This window comes from Microcebus murinus, chromosome 9 (assembly GCF_040939455.1).
Source record: "Microcebus murinus isolate Inina chromosome 9, M.murinus_Inina_mat1.0, whole genome shotgun sequence".
Taxonomy (NCBI): domain Eukaryota; kingdom Metazoa; phylum Chordata; class Mammalia; order Primates; family Cheirogaleidae; genus Microcebus; species Microcebus murinus.
Window position 1 is genome coordinate 20422204 of NC_134112.1, and position 22641 is coordinate 20444844.

General features: G+C 39.6%; 1 protein-coding gene and 1 non-coding gene across 5 annotated transcripts in view; both read right to left on the reverse strand.

Annotated features, from left to right (window-relative positions):
* Positions 1-22641, reverse strand: part of AVL9 (AVL9 cell migration associated) — a 70747-nt gene that overhangs the window by 10278 nt on the left and 37828 nt on the right. For 2 of the 4 annotated variants that reach the window (XR_012920993.1, XM_012741265.3), the window contains exons 11-15: positions 9592-9738; positions 8115-8334; positions 5271-5388; positions 2130-2183; positions 1529-1617 (exon numbers count right to left, since the gene is read on the reverse strand). Coding sequence is in view for 3 of the 4 variants with exons in the window: in XM_012741265.3 (XP_012596719.1) it covers positions 1529-1617; positions 2130-2183; positions 5271-5388; positions 8115-8334; positions 9592-9738 (628 nt within the window). In the remaining variant the exon portion in view is untranslated. The other 2 variants (XM_012741266.3, XM_076006320.1) reach the window with 2 other exon arrangements.
* On the reverse strand, positions 7132-7193 carry LOC142873179 (U7 small nuclear RNA). The gene has a single exon (XR_012921222.1). It is a non-coding gene; the product is annotated as a U7 small nuclear RNA (small nuclear RNA).

Below are 22641 nucleotides of genomic sequence, written 5' to 3' on the forward strand. Positions count from 1 at the left end.
CATGTTTACATACACACATTCATTCATTCATATATTTATTTGACACAGGGTCTCCCTCTGTTGCCTGGGCTGGAGGGAAGTGGTATCATCATGACTCACTGCAACCTCAAACTCCTAGGCTCAGCGATCCTTCTGCCTCAGCCTTCAAAGTAGCTGGGACTACAGGCGCATACACCAAATGCCCAGCTAATTTTTTCTATGTTTTGTAGAGATAGGTCTCAAACTCCTGGCCTCAATCCACTGTGCCTGGCTTCTGGGGCTTTTAAATTGTGTTCAACTGCACTTGACTAGTTAAAAAAAAAAATGTGCTCAACTAATTGTGGGTTAGTCAGCCTCTTTATTTTTATAACACCTTGGTATGACAAGCAAATGGGGCAAAATGTAAATAATTGGTTAATCAGAGATAATTGGGAATTCCTTGTGCTATTGCAATGTTTGAAGTTCAAAATTATGTCAAAATAAAATGTTAAAAATACAGAAAAGATGGAATAAAGAATTTCTTTAGAATTGATATGGAATAATCTTCAAACTATTTTAAGTGAAAAAAGCTAGTTGTAGAAGAGTACATAGAGCATGCTATCATTTGTCTGACTTTGATATTAGGGTAATACTGGCCTCATCAGATAAGTTGAGGAGTATTACCTCATTTACTATTTTCTGAAAGATTTTTTGTCAAATTAGTATTAGTATTATTTCTTCCTTAAACATTTAACAGATTTCAAAGTGAAGCCATCTGGGCTTAGATTAAATTAAAAACCTTGGTTGGCCAAGCATGGTGTCTTGTGCCTATAATCCAAGCACTCTGGAAGGCTGAGGTGGGGGGATCACTAGAGCCTAGAAGTACAAGATCAGTCTGGGCAACACAGTGAGACCCCATTTCTACAAAAAATATAAACAGTTTTGGTAATAGGAGTCTTCCAAATAATTTGTATATTTCATCTTTTTTGTCAAATTTGTTGGCATAAATTTACTCACAATATTCCCTTATTATTTGTACTTTTAATTCTGGTAGGATCTACAGTGATTTTTCCTCTTTTAACCTCAATACTGGTAATTTTTATCTTTTTTTTTTATCAGTCTATAAAAGGTTTTATAAATACTGTTTATCTTTTAAAAAAAACAACTGCTGGTTTTATTCATTTTCTTTTTTGTGTAGTGGTACCTTATAAGGCACCACTCCTAATATCTACTTTCTTATGAATTTCTGCCATTTATAAAGAACTGTAGACAGCACAAGGAATGGGAGAACTCTAATGAAGCTTGAATCCTGGTAACAGGACAGTGACCTCATTAGAAATTGTTGTTACTCTACCTTAGAGGTGGTGAAATTTGCTGAACTTTTTTGATAATATCTGGTGCCATAGAATTTTTAAACTGAATAAGACAAAAATTTTTAAACATCTCTTTTATTATTAGGTGATGCACAGATCTCTACAACTTTATGTTTTTATCAATTATATACTGAGGCTAGAAAATAGATGTGTTATCATTCCAACTAAAGGCATTCTTGACTAAAGGCATGTCTTACCAACAGCTTTTCCTGTTTGTACAACATTCCGGCTGGTTGTGACCATGACGTTTCCAATTTTTTTGCCACGTTCACTGTTCTGAACAGAACTAAGTAAAGGAAAGAAGTCTTAAGTACAACTTTTTAAAATCTCACACATGTACACATAGACACATATATACAATAACTACTCTATAACCATCACAAATTAGAATTACTGAGAAAAGAAGCTAAATTATTCACTATTTGTTATGAATTAATTTATTAACCCTTTAAGCATGTCTATTTTCAGAATATACAAAAAGAACATACAGATAAATTAAAAAGTGGTGAAGACATAAGGAGGTACAGTTAAATCTCCCTGACAATCATGGTTTGCTAAAAGTACTTCACCAAAATGGAAATGGCAAATCCTGTTATTAGTTCACACCATTCTCTGTGGAACAGCAGTGTTTTCACTTTGAAACATACACACTGCTGAGCCAGAGAATGTTATGCACATATTTGGTTACTATTTGAAGCACAAGTTTATCAAGTAGAGAAAAACAATTCTCAATTAGCAATGAAACATGGCATAAATTCAGACATAAGAATTTTCCCGGTATTTTTTCTAAGTACTCACTGTGAGAATCTTAACTTCATGTCTGATACTGAGTACTGGCCTTGAAATGGATGGCTGTAAAACAAAGTTTGAGCTTAAATTAGGAGAATTTCACCAACAAAACTGCAAAAAAGATTTATCACAAGAAAATATTAGTAAACCTCTCTGTGGTGACGCAGCTGGTAATGCTCTGAATTATCAGGAAACTTTGATCACAGCTCCCCACTTGGCGCTATGAGATCCAAAAGAGATTACTTAATCCCTTTGAGCTTTGGTTTCCTCAGTTGTAAAACAGGTTTGTGTGTGTTTGTGTGTGTCTACAGACGTTTGTTACTGATACCCTGACATTCTAAGTTTATTTGGTCTGGGGTAGGGCCCAAGCACCAACATTTTTAAAAAGCTCCTCAGGACAGTTAAAGTGAGTTACTGATTTAAGCCATGATCATGGATTATACCTCGATTCTGGCCATCTCATAAATAGGTGGTTCTGTTAGGAAAGCAGCTTAAAAACTGTTCTTAAAAATGGCAGTACCTTTATTTTTGTAAAAAAGGATATTATTCTTACTTCCCTATTTCTGTTATATGAAACGAAAAAAGTATATTTAAAAAATAATCAGGCAACTTGACCACATAAAAGGGGGAGGGATCAATAAATATTCAAATTCTTCTATGGGGTCCCTTTGTCAAGGTCTAACAAAGAAAGTGACCCTAGTGAAATCTATAGTTACTTATAAAATACTAATAACAGTTTTTCAAATGACAACAAAATGCTCTTCATAGGCTAAAGTAAGCATATATAACAATTCTTTTTTCTGTATTCCTGAATCATAGGGTTGAAAATATTGACAGATCACGTAATCATTCTCTATGTATGTCCCTGGAATGGCTGTATTTAAGGGATGAAATATACCTGCTGCTTTTTATGTTAGAGTGGTGCCTTCCCTGATCTTTAGAATTGAAGAAAGTGTTTCATAGATTTCAAAAATTATAATTAGTTTGAAATATTTCTAAATTATACCTTCTGATAACAAAGTCTACCAATTCTTGTTTTGTACTTGGTGAAAATATTGAAAGCCTGTTGGCTATTGAAGGAAACCAAAATATTTCATCCCAAAATGTATCTCTAATATATTTCAAGGTGGGTATTTAGAGGGACTGGGTATACAAGAATAGCCGAAAAGCTATCTTTTGTTGGAGGGGATTTGCATCTGTGGGGAAAAAAATCTATATTTGATACAGCCAGGCTTTCTGAGGCCCTCCCTTGTCTGGATCTAAGAAAGATCCCAACATCTTTAAAGGTCTGAAAGACACATTTAGTGTCTATTATTTCTGAGGGCTGCTACCTATGAGGTTTCATCTATGTAACGAGAACACCTTTGCTAGCCAAGCTTCCTCTTCTCTCCCACCATAACCTTTCTCTGATTTTCCACCATGACCTGTTTTTGGCCATGCTTGGAGCCCCCATTCGTTCAGTAACCTTAAGGTGGTATATAAGCTTCTATACCCCATTAGGAGGTTATGTTAATCATTCTGTGGTTCTCCTATGGGCACATTAATAAATTTGTATGCCATTTGTCCTATATTAATCTACATTTTGTCAGTTGATTTTTCTGCAAATCTTTTGAGGGTGAAGGGGAAGTTTTCCCTTGGCCCTTACCTTATCATACCTGCATAATTTCCCTATGTATGTATTTCAGTTAACAGGTCTTTCTTCAGCCTTGTTTTCAACCTATATAACTTCAATTTCTTCACACATTTTTCTAAATACTATTTTATAATCATTTAAAACTCGTTTTAGCTAAGGCTGTTATGGACCTGCACTAAAATCTGTAGAGCTGGTTCAAGTTATAAGTACCAGAGGCAGCAGTGGACAAGGATCTGACCAGGCACCTGGGATGGCCCTGCTGGCTGGACTGACAACAGTCAAGGCAGACCTGCCTTCCAAGCACTGCCCTGTGAGTGACATCCAGCAAAGCAGCTCACATCTGTTTCCCTTCAGCACACTTCAGAGTACTGACTTTGTAGTTAGTGAGGGAGAGTATTTGAACTCTAGCCCTTTCATTTAATACTATTAAAATGGTTTTGCCTTTTAATTCTGTTTTTGCTACATTCAAATGGCAATACAGGTTTCTGCTATAGCCAAGTATGATTAAATTCACCAAAATTGGTGTTGACTGTATGTGTTCATTTTTCTTGATAGATGATATAAAGTTTAACAGACATGTTATCCAAACCCTGGTGCACCACTTCACTCATGTAAATGTCTCCCAAGTAGCTAAGGCTTAGGTATCTGGATTGTGTGTATATGGGGAAATGGGGGTGGCAAGTATCCTTTCTAGCACCACTTAAATCACATGAGTAAAGCTAATCCTAGCCCCAAAATAATACAGTAATCAGTACAAAGTTAACTTCTGTTTCTTACCAAGAAGTAAAAGTTTAAAATTTAACAGTGTATGCTTGTATCACACAAAAACCCACATCATTTTAATCTGTTATAGAAAATAAGTTTCTATAATATACAAATTTTATCAGTTGATCTCCGAAGACACTGCTGTTGCATTCACACACAAATGCTATTGTTTCATAACAGCCCAATTCCACAGCATGTCTGTTATGCCCATGTGGGATAAAGCCTTCATCCAGCCAACATTTTTAGTATGGTAGCAGGTATTACATTTTGTTGAATTTTAGAATCCATCGTGGAAACTAGGTCTAACCACTTATCTTGAAGTCCAAATGTTAACTTTAATTGGTTTTTCATACTTCATGTTCTAAAAGAACTTCCCAGTTTTAAATCAGTGGTATTTCCTTCTAGGTGTCTATCTTGTTTGATCATTCTGTTAAAGTACAGCTCCAGGGAGAGGGAGGGAAGAACCATCACGTACTGAGCATCACCATGTGCCAGGGATTTCTCTCTGAATCACATCAAGAGCTGGAGAAAAGTTAGTTCTTCCCCACACTGCCTTGTGCTTTTTATATAAGGAGCTTGAATATGGAAGCAGTTTTTAAGCTGCTTCCCTATATTTAGGAGCCTTTTGCCTTTTTATAGCCTATTTATGGAGATTCTTGAGGATATAGTATCAAAGCCAACATATTCTTTGTATTAGGCACATAGTAAACCAATCATTTTATGTACTATCAATCTTCAGAGGATGTGCTTACTTTGGATTTATTTCTGCAAGTGCTGGATGCTTGTTGCTGTTCCATACCCTGTAGTTGTGAGTGTTCTTCCATGCTGCAACAAAAGTTGTCCCATAGTCCGATAATATCTTTTCATTATCTGTCGAGTAAATATTTGAAAGATGTTGAGTAGGACTGTAGCCATTCGGGGATGTGAAGATTAATCACCAAAAAGGGTAAAGGAACGGCTTTATCCCCCCACCCTCCCATTTTGTTGGGGAGATAGCCTACCAGATGTCAGGCAACTTGGGTCTAGTTCCAGAAATCCTGTTAAGAAGCTATGTGGCCTTTGGCAAGTCACTTAATCACTCAGAACTTCATTTTCCTAACTGGAAAATAAGAGGGTTGAGCCAGATATTTTCCAAGGTTCCTTAAAACTCCACAATATTTCCATGTTCTCCTTACCATAAATGAGGATAGCATTATTTATTAAACAAAAACTACAGCTTGACAGTGAATAAATGTAATGATTTATACATATGGAGTAGGTAATTAGGACTTCTATCTTTTCACAAATGTCGTGTTTGTACAAAAGAAGATTATGAAAACATAAATTGGTTCTATTAGCCACTATTTTCTCTTCTTTGGATTTTGTCTCACTATTTGGTAACTCATTCTTGAGTTTCTCAGCATTTCACTGTCAATGCTGAGAAGTTTTCAGCTTTATCAATAAAAGCTTCTATGCAGAATGTTTCAATGTTTCCTCCACTTGGAAGAACAGAAATGGTAGCAAAAATTGATGCAAATGACCATTGCGCTTCATATTTTAATTGCATATTGTTTGCTTTGAGGGTGAAATATAAGTAAGTTTTGTTGATGGAAAAAGAAGAGAAGGAGATACATAGTTTTATATGCAACATAAAGAAGTTCTTCTAAGAACATATTCCTTAAACAGTTAATTGGGCTGAAATTCCGCTCCACCTTGTTAAGAGTGTGGGCCTCCACCAGAATCTTTGGGATTAAATCCCATCTTAGCCTCTTATCAGATGATGAGCAAGCTATTTAACTTTTTTGTGCCTCAGTTTCTTTATTATTATTATTTTTGGAGACAGACTTACTCTGTTGCCCCAGCTAGAGTGCAGTGGCATCATAATAGCTCACTGTAACCTCAAACTTCTGGGCTTGAGTGATTGTTCTGCGTCAGCCTCCTGAGTAGATGGGACTATAGGTGTACACCACCATACCCAGCTAATTTTTTTTTAAATTAAATTTCTTTTTTTTTTTTCTTTTTTCTTTTTTTCTTTTTTTACTTTTTTTCCTTTTTCTTTTAACATTTGAAGATACTAGTCCTTAATATTAATTTTTGTATTTTTTGTAGAGACGGAGTCTCACTGTGTTGCCCACACTGGTCTCATAATCCTAACCTCAAGTGATCCCCCTGCCTTGGTCTCCCAGAGTGCTAGAATTACAGGCATGAGCCACCACACCCTGCCTCAGTTTCTCTTCTATAAAATGGGGCTGACAAGGTATCTACCTGAAGGATTGTTGTGAAGATGAAATGAAGTATTAGATGTAAAGTGCTCAGAATAGGTCCCTGCACATTTAAATGTTCCCCCAAAGATGTTAGCTACTATTCTTATTTAGTGCTCATAGCCTCCTGGGCAAATAGTTTAAAAAGGTAAATTAATTACTCATGAAGCTACATCACAGTGGAGATTAGGGTTTTCTGTCTAGATTATTGAATGATACTGGGTTGGAGGATTTAAGTTTGGCATCTCAGCTGCTACCTTTGTAGCAGTGGATATTTAAAAATGGGATACCATTAATAAATGAGGACTTGTTCATTAGCTTTCCTTTCCAATGAAGAACATCCCTGAAGCCTGGGGTTTGTTTGTTTATTTTTTTGGGTATTCCGGTGAGGACTGGAAAACCTGCTAGACAAATTCTAAAAGATCTGTGACACTGAAGCCTGGGTTTAAAACACCATATACACTATGTGAAGAACTAACCTGGGAGGAGGATGTGGTGGTGGTGTTGATTTAAAAAATCAACTGACAAAACAATGTGAATGTGTTTAATGCCACTGTGGATCTACACATTTAAAAATGGTTAAGGTAAAATTTTATGCTATGTGTATTTCACCATAATTAAAAACACAGTGGTTACAGATAATTTAAGAAAAGGAAAAACACAACCTCACATACTTTTAAGAATAACATCAACTCTACTGAATACCCGTCCAATGTCCAAGATGGGAAGCTCATGCAGAGCTCCATTTTCACTTTCTATATATTTTTTTCCTAAGGGTGATGAGACATGTTTAATATAGTAGTGAGTGCATGTTTACCTGCCCCATTTTAACCATTTAATAGGAGTAACAGTATTTTTTAGAATGGGACATAAATTTAAAAGTTCGATCTCTTATAATGTAATTTTTAATGATTTCTATTTTTTCTCTCTTTTCTCCCTTTATATATCTTAAAGACATGTAAGCAGTATTTATAAATGGTTGCCAAAAACTGATACATGCTTCCACACAATGAAACACGAAGCAACCATGTAAAAGTAATATTCATGTTATGTTGATATGTTCATGTTTCTATTATAAATAAAAAGTTTCAGAAAATATGTATAAAGGGATCCACTTTTGTAAAAAAACTACCCCAAATACCATAAAATCAAAATACAAAAACATATGCATAGAAAAAGACCTGGAAGGATATAAAGTACTCAAGATGTTAAGAGTGGTTATCCCTGTACAAGAGAGTAACTAGTAATTTTTCTATAATGAATATGTATTTCTTGTGCAATTCGAAACCTCATAAATGTTACAAAATGAAAAATTACAACAAAAAAGGAGGATGGATGCTTTGTGTCATTCCTTACCTAACTGCAGTGTGGCAGCCAGCAGGGCATGGATGTAGACTGCAAACTGGGCCCGGATCCATTCATCACCTCCCTCCCAGCCTGTGCCATCCAGGAAGACGTCATCCCGGTTTTCAGTCACGTGCTTCACTAGGTAATCTGCGAACCTTAGGTCTGCAGTGGTTGGGTTAAGCAGCTTCCTGAGTTCTGGATCATGGATCTGGATCAGAGCTTCTTCTACCTAGAGGGTATCCAGGTACAAGTCAGAGTCTGGGTATTCACGCAGATATCCATGCCACACTTTAAAGAGTAACTACTGGGAGAGGCTGAAGCTGGAAATAAAAAATATGAATAATACCATTCTCAAAAGGTGAATCTAAGAAAGAGATAGGTTTTATTACTCTGAAGTTTTTTTGCTTTTTAAAAAATGCTCATTTTCTGTTTTTAAAAAATATACACATAAATACACAATTTTGAATTATGAAAGTAATTCATGTAGATTGCAAATATTCTGGAAAATATAGAAATACATGTACAGTAAAAATTACCTTTATTTTACTACCAGAAATGAACTTTACAGGTATAATTAAAATGCTTAAAATGTTTTGAGTACATACTTTAAAATATTTTTATTATGTAACTAATCTGATATAAAAAAATTATGCAACTTTCGAGTTAGTTTTGAAATATAATAATAAAGCACACACTCATGAACCCACTAACCAACTTCAGAACTAGAATGTAACCAATAATGTTGATGCAACCCTGCGTATCTTCCTGGAAGGCATAAATATTTTTTATTCTTCAAAATTGGAATTATAATAAATACACTTTTGAATTCTGGATTTTTCATTATATTATAACCATTTTCCCAAGAAGTATGTTTTGGTATTGTCAGAACCTGCAAAAACGTTCATGTGGCTGAAATTTCTTTTTTAAACAGGCTAGAAGGATTTAAATTATCTAAACCAGGAGTCCTCAAACTGTGGCCCGTCGAGGACATTTATCTGGCCTGCCGGGTGATTTTGCTGCCGCTGCCTGTCCTGCTTGGCAGCCGACTTGTCCCAAGCCCACAGTGCACATGTATGGAATGTGCGCCAAACTTTCCAACGGCCCTCCAACAGTCTAAGGGACAGTGAACTGGCCCCCTGTTTAAAAAATTTGAGGACCCCTGATCTAAACAATAAACACATTATAATAAATCGTTAGGTTGTGGTAGGCCCATATTGCCCAGGTTGGGATCCTGGTTACACATTTACTGGCTGTTTGATATTGTGCAAGTCACTTAATCTCTCTGTTCCTCAGCCTCTGCAGGTCTAAAATGTGGACAGTAACAGTACTGCCTACTGAGCTGTTGTAAGAATTAGATCAGTTACACTTATGCAATGTTCGGCATACAGCAGGAAATCATTATCACGATTAGTATTGTGACTATACCTTCACAATTACATTTAAGAAATGAAAAAAGAGACTAGCTGGGCCAAGTACACACACTCACACATAAACGTACTTCCACAATGGCATCACTGAGGTGTTTCTGTTGTCGAAAAAGGATGTTAGTAGCTCCAGCAACAAATCCCCGGACAGTGACATCAGAGAGAAGATGATGCTGCTGCAATGCCATGTAAGGCAAACACAGATATCCCTATGAATTACAAGAGTAATAGAAAATATTAGAAAAGTAAAAGGATACATCTCTCTTTAAACCTAGACAGGTAACAATAGGAAAGAAAACTCCCATTCTTCCCTGCCCTATCTGTCCCTAAGTCAGCTCATCTTTGACTCAGTAAGATAATATTCCAGGGGAGTGTCCAGTTAATGATTAGCTAATCTTCTCCATGAATGGTCAAATCCTGGCCAGGTGGTTTAACACAAAGGTTGCCTTACTTGATCACTTTGCTTTCAGTTCAATGTAAAAGTCTCTACAGTAGGCCGGGTGCGGTGGCTCACGCCTGTAATCCTAGCTCTCTGGGAGGCCGAGGAGGGCGGATTGCTCGAGGTCAGGAGTTCGAAACCAGTCTGAGCAAGAGCGAGACCCTGTCTCTACTATAAATAGAAAGAAATTAATTGGCCAACTAATATATATACAAAAAATTAGCCGGGCATGGTGGCGAATGCCTGTAGTCCCAGCTACTTGGGAGGCTGAGGCAGGAGGATTGCTTGAGCCAGGAGTTTGAGGTTGCTGTGAGCTAGGCTAACGCCACGGCACTCACTCTAGCCTGGGCAACAAAGCGAGACCAGGTCTCTACAGTAACTAATTGGATTTTTTCATTTAGGAAATGAAGTATTAAGCTCATTAAGAACTACATTTTTTCATAGAAAGCTATCAAAAATTTAAAACACACATATCAGCACATAACAAAATACTATTATAGGAAAAGCAAAGCACCACATAACATCTGTTTTATTGTCTTATTGTTAAAAATCATGCGAAAATATTTTATGATATTTGCTACTAAACATTTGAAGCAAAAATAACACTGGCAGTAGGTGTATATTTAATTAATTTCCATTTGAGCTGTATCTGAAAACAGCACTGCCCTAAAAATTATAATTGAACTGCTAAGCTGCAGCATGCATTTAAATATACAAAAAAACCTAGCATATATCCTGAGAGTAAGGGGTTGACACTGGAATGATTCACTGAAGGAGGATATAGAAAAATTCTAAATCACAATAGGTTTCCAACAAGTGGCCTGACTTGTGTATGAAGCCAGAAAGGCATACTTGGCTAAGACCCTGAACTTGTGTTCTGCCTCAAGTTCTATAATAGTTTTATGTGTTTTATGTCTTATCACTTTTTAAAACACTGAATTATAGTTATCTGGAAGATGTCTTGTTTACATCATAAGACAAACCTGAGGGCAGGAAACATCCCTTTTGTGACTTCACGTTCTTCACTGCAACTAGAAGAGTGCTTTCTATGTGCCTAATAGGTGGCTGTTAAATACTTGAGAGGGTAAACTTCTAAAAGTTGGACTGTAGGTCTAGTAATTTGGTTTTATTCTTATTCTTTTTTTTTTTTTTTTTTTTTGAGACAGAGTCTCACTCTGTTGCCCGGGCTAAAGTGCTGTGGCATCAACCTAGCTCACAGCAACCTCAAACTCCTGGGCTCAAGCGATCCTCCTGCCTTAGCCTCAAGCAAAGCTGGGACTATAGGCATGTGACACCATGCTCAGCTAATTTTTTCTATATATTTTTAGTTGGCCAATTAATTTTTCTATTTTAGTAGAGACGGGGTCTCGCTCTTGCTGGGGCTGGTTTCGAACTCCTGACCTTGAGTGGTCCTCTCGCCTCAGCCTCCCAGAGTGCTAGGATTACTTACAGGCGTGAGCCACCACACCCGGCCTTATTCTTATTCTTTAAAAAAAAAAATTTTTTTTAAGACTAGTCAAGTGCAGTAGTGAGGAGAGGGGAAAGTAGTAGAACAAGGAGTTCAATCTGTAACTGACTGTGAATAATCAAGTGAGATAACTCACTCCCTTCGGACCAGCCATTATTCTTATTCTTGACAATGCCTTTCCTGCTCGATCAAACCCTATTGATATAAGCATCAGAAATAAATCCACGTCTATGCATTACAGATGCTCAGTATAGTGCTTCTCAACTCAGGCCTTTTATCACTAAAGGCTAACAGGATCCTTGCCACTCATTCAGAATCATTCAAAACAGCTGGTTCGGTGTTCACTGGTTCATACTTGACTTTGTGTGCTGTGGATTTAAAAGCAATAGACACCCCCACAAGTGCCCGTTTCCAAACATAAACATTAAAAAGCTCTTTTTAATGTGGAAAGCTCTTTCACACTTGATGCAGCCCCCCCCAGAACATCCACTCCCCTGACTAGCATTGAGAATTCTCCTTGATAAAATCACTCTGCCAATTATTACAAAAGATTGATATTGCAAAATAGTAATAAGAGAACTTAATTTAATTGTTCATGGCATTACATTTCATACTTGATTTTGTTAGAGAAGAAAAGTTTATTATCAACAATGAGATTCTTGGCTAAGTCTATAACAGAAACAAAACTAAAAAGTATGTTCTAAAAAAATATGTAGCTCAAAGCTTTTAAAAAATATTTTTGGCTGGGTGTGGTGGCTTATGCTTGTAATCCTAGCACTCTGGGAGGCTGAGGCGGGAGGATCATTTTATACCAGGAGTTTGAGATCAGCCTGGGTAATATAGTCAGACTTCATCTCTACAAAAATTACAGAATTAGCTGGGCATGGTGGCATGAGCCCCTGATCACAGCTATTTGGGAGGCTAAGGCTTGGGGGATAACTTGAGCTTGAGTTTGAGGCTGCAGTGTGCTATGACTGCACCACTGTACTCCAGCGTGGGCAACAGAGCAGGACTCTGTCCCCCAAAATATTGTTTGAAATCCTTATAAAATTATAAATATACATACCCTTTCACCCACCATTCTACTTTTTATAATCTATTCTACAGTTATACCTTCTCATGTGTGACTAGATATTTATGAAAAGTTATTTATTGTAGCATTCTTTACCAAAAGACTGGAATCCTAACTATTCATGAATAGGGTACTAAATGTTTATCTATACAAGAGAACACCCTATAGCCATTAAAAAAGGTGAAGTGCAACTCTGAAGAATGTTATGTAAAGAAAGGGACAGAAAAATGAGCATTTTCTGCTATCATTTGTGTAGAAAGGGAGGGGAAAATATCTATGAATTTGTTTATATATAAAATACCTCCAGAAGCAAACATAAGACATTGGTAATGTTGGCTCCCACTGGAGAGAGAGCTAGATGGGAGCGGGGGGGGGGGGGGGGGAGAAGGGGAGAAAGAATGACTTTTTACTATAGATGCTTTGGAATCTTTTGAATGTTGAACAATATAAAAGCATTACATATGTATAAAATTATTTAAAATAGCAGTTCAAAATAGCTTTAAAATTATGCCTTTATGGCTGGGCACAGTGGCTAATGCCTACAATCCCAGCACTTTTACTTTCATATTTGGGAAGCCAAGGTGGTAGGACTGCGTCAGGCCAGGTGTTTAGGACCAGCATCGGTAACACAGTGAGACCCCATCTCTACAAAAAATAAAAAAATTAGCTGGGTATGGTGGCATGTGCCTGTAGTCCTAGCTTAGGATTGCTATGACTGTGCCACTGCAATCCAGCCTGGGTGACAGAGTCAGACTCTGTCTCTTAAAGGAAAAAAAATTATGCCATTACTTTTAATAATGATCAATTTAGCTTAAGTCTTTGAAAGGTCCTTAATGTATGGTAGCAGCAAGAGCACGAGTCCTTTCACACAAAGCAGTCTCCATGTCCAAGCCAATCCCTGGCTTTCCATTTTTCTAGGTTACTTTTACTTCCATAGTTGAAACTATAGTATATAATTGTAAAAAAAAAAAAAAAAAAAAAAAAATCACAAAAACCCCAGATATATACAGATTAGATATTTGCACACCCAAATAGCTAAGAGGTGGAAGCGACATACATATCCACTGACAGATGAATGAATAAACAAAATGTGGTCTACAGCCATACCACCCTGAACGCGTCCGATCTCGGAAACAAAATGTGGTATATACCTACAATGGAGTATTATTCAGTCTTAAAAAGGAAGGAAATGCTGTCAAATGCTACAACATAGATGAAATTGAGGACATTATGCTAAGTGAAATAAGTCTGTCAGAAATAGACAAATTCTGTATGATTCTACTTATAAGAGGTATCTGAATAGTCAAATTCATAGAAACTTAGGAGTTGTTTAATGGGTACAGCTTTAGTTTTGTAAGATGAAAAAGTAGACCTGTAGTATAAAAGTGTGAGCAGTATTATCACAACTTAACTATACAGTTAAAAATGGTAAAGACAGTAAATTTTATGTTATGTAAAAAACAAACAATGTAACTGCCTAGTTACTAAAAACAAAACCAAACAAAAACCAAAAAGCACACTTCAACTGGTGAATCTGATAGAACTATTATGAGCTAACCTACCTAAGCGCTGCAAAAGCATAGTGTGCCTTCTCTCATGAAACTTGGAAGGGGCAGCTCTAGGATATGTTCAGGGCCAAGTGTCATTTTCTCATCTCTTTTCTAGTCAGGGATGACAAACATGTTCATGAATTGGAAGCCTCCACATTGTAGAGATATCAATTCTCTTCAAAACTGATCTATGGTTTAAATGTAACCCCTATCAAAACCTCAATCTGTGTGAGAATTTGATAAGCTAATTCTATGGATGTGGAAATACAAACAGTTAAGAATTTTTTTTTTTTTTTTTTTTTTTTTTGAGAAGAGTCTTGCTCTCTTACCCTGAGTAGAATGCAGTGGCATCATCATAGCTCGCTGCAACCTCAAACTCCTGGGCTCAAGTGATCCTCCTGCCTCAGCTTCCCAAGTAGCTGGAACTACAGGTGCACACCACCACGCCCAGGTAATTTTTCTATTTTTAGTAGAGATGGAGTCTCCCTCTTGCTCAGTCTGCTCTTGAACCCCTGACCTCAAGCAAGTCTCCTGCCTCAGCCTCCCAGAACGCTAGGAGCCACTGTACCCAGCCAAGAAACTCTTAAAGAACAGTAAGACAAGAAGACTTTCCCCAACCAAACACAAAAAAAATCAGTCCAGGTAGATAAAAACCAAAATGTGAAAGTCAAAACTATAAAGCTCTTTAAAAATAATATAGGAGATTGTTTTTATGACCTTGAGGTAGGGAGGAGTTTGTAAACAAGAATCCCAAAGCATTAACCATAAAGTAAAAAAACCTGATAAACAGAAAAGTTATCTATATGAAGACACTCCACAAATCACAGACCATAAGGGAGACAAGAAGCTGTTAACCAATGCTATGCAAAGGGAATCCAAATGACCAATAAGTATATGAAATGGCGGTCAACCTCGATAGGGATTATTGAAAAATGCAAACTAAGAGCCATAAGATATTATCAGATTGACTAAAAATTATTAAGTCTGACAACATCAGATGTTAGTGGGAATGTGGAGTAGTAGGAACTCTCATATTTTGCTTGTGGGAATGGAAACTGTTAGAACCACTTTAGAAAATAGTCTGGAATTATCTAGTACAGCTAAAAATATCAATTTCTTATGATCAAGTATTCTTTCTTCTAGGTATGGAATACTAGAGAAACTCTTGCATGTGTATAACAAGATTCCTGAATAAGAATTTCATAGCAACATTATTTATAGTAGCCAGAAACTGAAAAATAAAATGTAGATGTCTATCTACAGCAGAACTGATGAACTATAGAATAGTCTTTTTTTTTTTTGAGACAGAGTCTCACTTTGTTGCCCAGGCTAGAGTGAGTGCCGTGGCGTCAGCCTAGCTCACAGCAACCTCAAACTCCTGGGCTCAAGCAATCCTTCTGCCTCAGCCTCCCAAGTAGCTGGGACTACAGGCATGGGCCACCATGCCTGGCTAATTTTTTTTCTATGTATATTAGTTGGCCAATTAATTTCTTTCTATTTATAGTAGAGACAGGGTCTCGCTCTTGCTCAGGCTGGTTTCGAACTCCTGACCTCGAGCAATCCGCCCGCCTCGGCCTCCCAGAGAGCTAGGATTACAGGCGTGAGCCACCACGCCCGGCCTAGAATAGTCTTATAATGGAAAAATACCTAGTAATAATAATATACAATTTCATGCAAAACATGAATGAAACTAAGAACAATGCTGAGAGAAAAAAAAATATGGTTCCACTTAAATAAAATTCATAAATATGCATCTCTGACTTTTTAAGTAGGCAATCAGGTTATCTGTAGGTTCCCTAAATTTGAAAATGACAATCTGTGAGCAAGTGAATAATTAAAAGCAATACTTAAAGTACTTAAAAGCAATACTTAAATGAGTTTACTGAGTAGTTTCCAACTACATATACTTTTAACTCTTTCACTAATTTATCATTTTATTTAAAAAGTTATGGATAAACTGAAACTTGAGAGAATTTTAAATTAAGAAGTGATCTTTTGGTGGAGGCAACTGTGTATATTTTTTTAAAGTACCAGATACATGCAATTTAAAAAAACTAACAAGTGGCTGCTGAGCTTTTCAAAATAGTTTAAAAACTCAGCAGAGGCAGGGCGAGGTGGCTCACGCCTATAATCCTAGCACTCTGGAAGGCCGAGGTGGGTGGATTGCTCGAGGTCAGGAGTTCGAAACCAGCCAGAGCAAGAGCGAGACCCCGTCTCTACTAAAAATAGAAAGAAATTAATTGGCCAACTAATATATAGAGAAAAAATTAGCCGGGCATGCATGTAGTCTCAGCTACTCGGGAGGCTGAGGCAGCAGGATCGCTTGAGCCCAGGAGTTTGAGGTTGCTAAGCTAGACTGACACTATAGCACTCACTCTAGCCTGGACATTAAAGCGAGACTCTGTCTCAAGAGAAAAAAAAAAAAAAAAACTCAGCAGAACCTAAAGAGAAAATTTTTAGTGGTTACCTAAAATCATCTTTCCTATCCCTCAAAAATGTGACAATAACAGTCACATTTACTCAATTACAGATCGAGGTAATTTTTTTTTTTGAAAACTAAATTTTATTTAAAATTTTTTTTACTTTCAGTTGACAAATAGTAATTGTATGGAGGTAACTTCTAATCAGAGTTCCATTTATGGTAACTCAACTAATTTTACCAAATAATGACTATTATCTCATAGCTGGAAAAGAGGGGGAAATGGCTCTAGTCCTTTCTGGCCACTCCTACATCAATTGTTTTGCTCCACTGTGCAGCCAATTCCAGGACACTTTCAGTCATGAGGCAGGAAGACTTGTAGCCAGAGAAAAATGGAAGAAAAGCCCTCAGGATTGTCTTTTCACATCTGAAAATAGCTACCCTATCTTCTTTATCTTTTTTCCATTTTCCTCTTTCTTCCCTTCAATGTTTCTCTGGTTATAAAGTGGTGTAGCTGTAGAGCATATACATCACACAGGTACAATTCATTTTCTAATTTTCCTACTTCTTTGGGTTTTTCTGTTCCCTTCCCATCACCCTGTGGGCAGCCTACCCACAGTTGCCTCCACCTCCACCCATTCCTCCTCAGCAGTTTCTTCTCCACACTTCCTGAATCAGCTGTCAGGAGAGGTGCAAGCATATTTCAGAACCTAGCATCCACAGCTTTTACACAGCAAGCCTTGTCATGAGATTGACATGATTGACAACCTCAGGTAAGTTCAAGTACCAGAGAGAAGACTGGAGAACTAGGGTGTCTCTTCCAGAAATAATTGTCTTACCACGTAGAAACCTGTTTCTGTTTATTCATATGATAACTACTATATATACTTCAGCAGTATTCCCCATGCACCCAGGCTTCTCTCTGGCTACTTTTGAAATTACTTTTCAAGATGTTTTGCTAACCTAATGCGTTTTGTACTCACATTTTAAGAACTTCGAGAGAAAAAAAAGCCTAAAGATGATTCAGTTTTAAGAATACTTCATATTCCAAAGTTACTGAAAGAATCAGCATTTGCATTTAAAACTGTGATTAAACAAATTAGATTTTACTTAGTACACAATAAAACATAAAACGAAAAAGAAAAATGTTTTATTTACCATAAGAATGGTGGTGAGCTCATCATACAGTCAATACTGGTACTGTATGAGGCACACAAATCTAATATTCTGCTAAACATGGTTTATTGATAGGACACAAAATATACCTTTACATTGCTTTGTTTAATTCAGCAACTCGACAAACAAAACCAAAATCCTGTTGGGCATACTGGCACACCTGTAGGCCAGCTACTCCAGAAGCTGGGGCAGGAGGATTGCTTGAGTCCAGGAGTTCTGGGTTGCAGTGCACTATGCCAATCAAATGTCTGCACTAAGTTGAGCCATCAATATGGTGACCTTCTAAAGTGGGGGACTACCAGGTTGCTTAAGGAGGGGCAAAATGACTTAGGTTGAAAACAGGGCAGGTCCAAACTCCTGTGCTGCTTGGTAGTGGGATCATGCCTTTGAATAGCCACTGCACTCCAGCCTGGGCAACATGGTGACAGCCCATTTAAAACAAAGAAACAAAAAACACCAACATCACTCCCAGTTAATTTCCCTCTTGATAACTCCAAAATGAACGAAATTAGAGGACAGGTAGTGAAACAGCAAAGTAAGGGCTCCAAAAAGTACACGAAATCATGATGCTTAGTTCAGAAAGCCCACAATTTGTGACTATTTACTATACCCAATAGTTTGGGAAACTGGAGTTTTCTCCTCAGGTTCTTAAATCCTAGTTTTAAGAAAGTGTATACCTTAATCATGAAACCAGTTAAGATAATTTCAGGATTCCCAGCAGGCCACAAAATGAACAAAGACAGCATTCTCTGTGTAACTACTCACCAACAATGACTCTAGTCAAGTACTTTTTTGCAAAGTTGGATAAAGCCAGAAAGAATTTAAAAGAATTTACCGAAGGGTACAGCGGAAGAAGAAATACAATGGTCAAGCCTGTTAGAGGCAAGGACCCTCAAAGACCCTCAACTCCCCTATGACTCGTCCTACGCACGGACTTCGCCCTGGAAAATTCCAGCTATAGCTCCGAGAAGAATGCATTCCATGACATGCTGACCACGGGATGCTCCAGGGAGTGCTGACTGCAATTGTTCCTGACCACCTGCCAGGTTAGAGATGAGTAACCAGTCAAAAACAGGATACCGATAAGACGCTGATTGGGGCTGATTAACCCAGACCCAAGCCTCATCGTCGCCCCACTCTATTTTTTTGTTTCTACTTCCTTGTTTCTGTATGCTTATAAAACCCACTAAGAATCTAAGTAAAGCAGACCTTGACAACCATTTGCTTGGTCTCGTTCCTTTCTCTCGCCCATTTCTTTCAGGCAAGGTCCCCCTTGACCCCTGAGAGTAACAGAAGGTCCCTCGGGCTGGGACAAGTGGCGCCCAACGTGGGGCTCGAGGTACGGACCTTTCTCGGGTGACGCCGCGGAGTGCTCTTCGTCCGAAGGAAACCCTACAGAGACCCTCGTTCTGCCGCTCACAGAGTCGACGGTCTGGTGAGTAAATTTTTACATTGTCACTCCATCGAGATGGGCCATTCATTGTCTAAAGAGGCCGTTTTTATTAAGGATCTCAAGGCCTCACTCAGAGAGAGAGGAATTAGAGTTAAGAAAAAAGACTTAGTAAAGTTTTTTGTGTTCATTGATCGTGCTTGTCCTTGGTTTATTATTGGTGGACCTGAGATTCACCCACACAAATGGCAAAAAGTAGGTAGAGATTTAAACGATTTACTTCTAAATCAAGGCCCAGATGCCGTCCCTGGATCTGTTTTTTCGTACTGGGGACTAATCAGAGATATTGTTGAAGGGGCAGATTCAGACCCCAATAAAAAGCAGCTGCTCTCAGTAGCAGAATTCTGCCTCCGACCCGTGTCGCAGTCCGCTTCGAAAACGTCTTTAGGAGCGGCCGAAGGGTCGGCCCCCCCTTGATAATCCTCAAAGATCAACATGCCCTTCCCCTTGCCCCTCAGTTTGTATTAATATGCCCCCTCAGGACTCCTCGGCTGAGCACCAGACATCTAAGAACGAGCCCCCGATTAGTAAGCCAGACACCAAGACCCTCTGCCCTCCCTTGCCTGAGGGTACGGCTCCTCATGCATTCAATTACCCGGTATTCAAAAAACAACCCCCCCCAGAGTCCCTCAACCCCGCAGGAGAAGCAACCCTGGAAGAGGAAGCAGCCCGATATCACAATCCCGAATGGCTTCCTCCTTACCCGCCCCAAGATTCAGATAATGAGGATACAGAAGAGAGAGAAAGGGAAAGTGAAGGTGATGATCCCCCGGAGGAGGCAGTCCTGGGGCCCACTGCAGAGCCCACTGAGTTCCGCAGACTAAAACTTAAGACTTTAAAAGAATTAAATTCTGCTGTTAGGACGTATGGGCCCAATGCACCCTTTACTTATTCCCTCCTAGAGGCAGCCTCAGGGGGCGGCTACCTGCTCCCCGGAGAATGGGTCAAACTAGTACAGGCAGTCCTTTCTCGCGGATAGTTCCTCTCTTGGAAGGCCGACTTTCTCGACCGCTGTCAGACTACGGCTGCTAATAATTTAAAAAACCCCAATTCTGCATCTTGGACCCTTGAAAAACTTAGCGGACAAGGGAAGTTTGCCACTGAACAGCGCCAAAGGGGACTCCCGATTGGGCTCTTGTCTCAGACCGCCGCAGCCGCCTTCGGAGCTTGGCGTACACTTCCCTCTACGGGATCTGTCCTTACTCCCCTGACAAAAATCACCCAGGGAGCTCAAGAGGGTTTTAGTGAATTTGTGGGCGGGCTTTTAGAGTCTGCTGAACGAACCCTCGGACACAAAGATGAGAATAATAGGCTTATTAAACAATTAGCCTATGAAAATGCCAACAGCGCTTGCAGGGCCATCCTCAGGGGCAAACTTAAAAATAAAGACCTTAATGACATGATTAGAATGTGTAATGATGTTGACAACTTCACCCATAAGGTGTCGCAGGCCGTGCAGCTTGCGGTTGGGGCCGCCATCCAAGGGACCGCGGCACAGAGGGACTGCTTTAAATGTGGTCAGCCAGGGCACTTTGCGAGACAGTGTCCCTTAGCCACCTCCTCTCCTGCCCCTAACCTCAGTGGACCACCAGGCAGGCCAACTCGGCCCCCCTCCCTCTGTCCTCGCTGCAAGAGGGGATACCATTGGGCTAATGAGTGCCATTCTAAGACCGATGCCCTTGGAAATCCCTTGCCCCCCCCCTTCGGGAAACGGCCTGAGGGGCCAGCCCCAGGCCCCTTGTCCTATTCAATTTCAGTTGGCCTCGGGGAACAGCCGACAAGAGGATCCCCAGCCCCTAGATTCCTCCGAGCAACCACAGGGAGCGCAGGAGTGGACTTGTGTGCCTCCTCCGACACAATATTAAGACCCGAAGATGGTGTTCAAATTTTGCCCACTGGCTCATTTGGACCCCCACCGGCTAACATGTTCTTTTCTATTCTGGGCCGAGCCTCCTCCACTCTTGCAGGGCTCATAGTCCACCCTTCCATAGTAGATAGTGACTTTACCGGGGAGATTAGCATCTTAGCCAGCGCGCTTACCGGCCCTGTGTGTGTCTCTAAGGGACAGCGCTTAGCTCAGGCATTACCCTTGCCCCTTAATACATCCTTCCCAGCCATCGCCTCTAACCGAGGTGCTTCCTGCCCTGGCTCTTCTGATCTCTATTGGGTCCAAGCTATCACCAAAAAACGACCCACCCTGCGGTTAAAGTTAGATGGTAAACTTTTTGAGGGCCTTCTTGATTCTGGCGCCGATTCCACAGTTATTGCCCAGGACGCCTGGCCCCAATCATGGCCACTGCAGCCTTCCCTTACGCACTTACAAGGTATAGGACAGTCTAATAATACTCTCCAGAGCTCAAAAATTTTAACATGGGAAGACCCTGAGGGAAACAAAGGCACCACTCAACCCTTTGTAGTCCCAAACCTGCCTGTTAACTTATGGGGGCATGATATTCTTGCACAAATGAATGTCATTATGTGCAGCCCCAATGAAGTTGTAGCCAGCCAAATGCTTAAGCAGGGATTCCTCCCAGGGCAGGGTTTAGGCAAAGAGGGTCAGGGACTAAGAGCACCCCTGACCACCCTCCCTAAGTCAGACAGATCAGGACTAGGGTTCAAAGACCATTTTTTATAAGGGCCATTGATCCCCCTGCACTTCAGGCAGATAAAATCACTTGGAAGAGTGACTCACCTGTCTGGATCGACCAGTGGCCCCTCCCATCTAACAAGCTAGCCGCAGCTACAGCGTTGGTGCAGGAACAATTAGCTGCCGGACACATAGAGCCCTCTACTTCACCATGGAACACCCCCATTTTTGTCATTCAAAAAAAGACTGGTTGGCCGGGCGCTGTGGCTCACGCCTGTAATCCTAGCTCTTGGGAGGCCGAGGCGGGCAGATTGCTCAAGGTCAGGAGTTCAAAACCAGCCTGAGCAAGAGCGAGACCCCGTCTCTACTATAAATAGAAAGAAATTAATTGGCCAACTGATATATATATAAAAAATTAGCCGGGCATGGTGGCGCATGCCTGTAGTCCCAGCTACCCGGGAGGCTGAGGCAGAAGGATCACTCGAGCCCAGGAGTTTGAGGTTGCTGTGAGCTAGGCTGACGCCACGGCACTCACTCTAGCCTGGGCAACAAAGCGAGACTCTGTCTCAAAAAAAAAAAAAAAGACTGGCAAGTGGCGGCTGCTACAAGACTTACGGGCTGTTAACCAAACAATGGTTCCCATGGGGGCACTCCAGCCTGGTTTGCCTTCCTCTGTAGCTATCCCCAAAGGCTACTATAAGATAGTCATTGACCTAAAAGATTGCTTTTTCTCCATACCATTGCACCCAGATGACTGCAAACGCTTCGCTTTCAGTCTCCGGGTAGTAAACTGTATAGGACCCTCTCCGCGCTTCCAATGGCGAGTATTGCCTCAAGGCATGGCCAACAGCCCCACCCTTTGCCAAAAATATGTAGCTCAGACAATTGATTCTTTTAGAATTCAACATCCTCAGCTATATATAATTCATTATATGGATGACATTCTTTTTG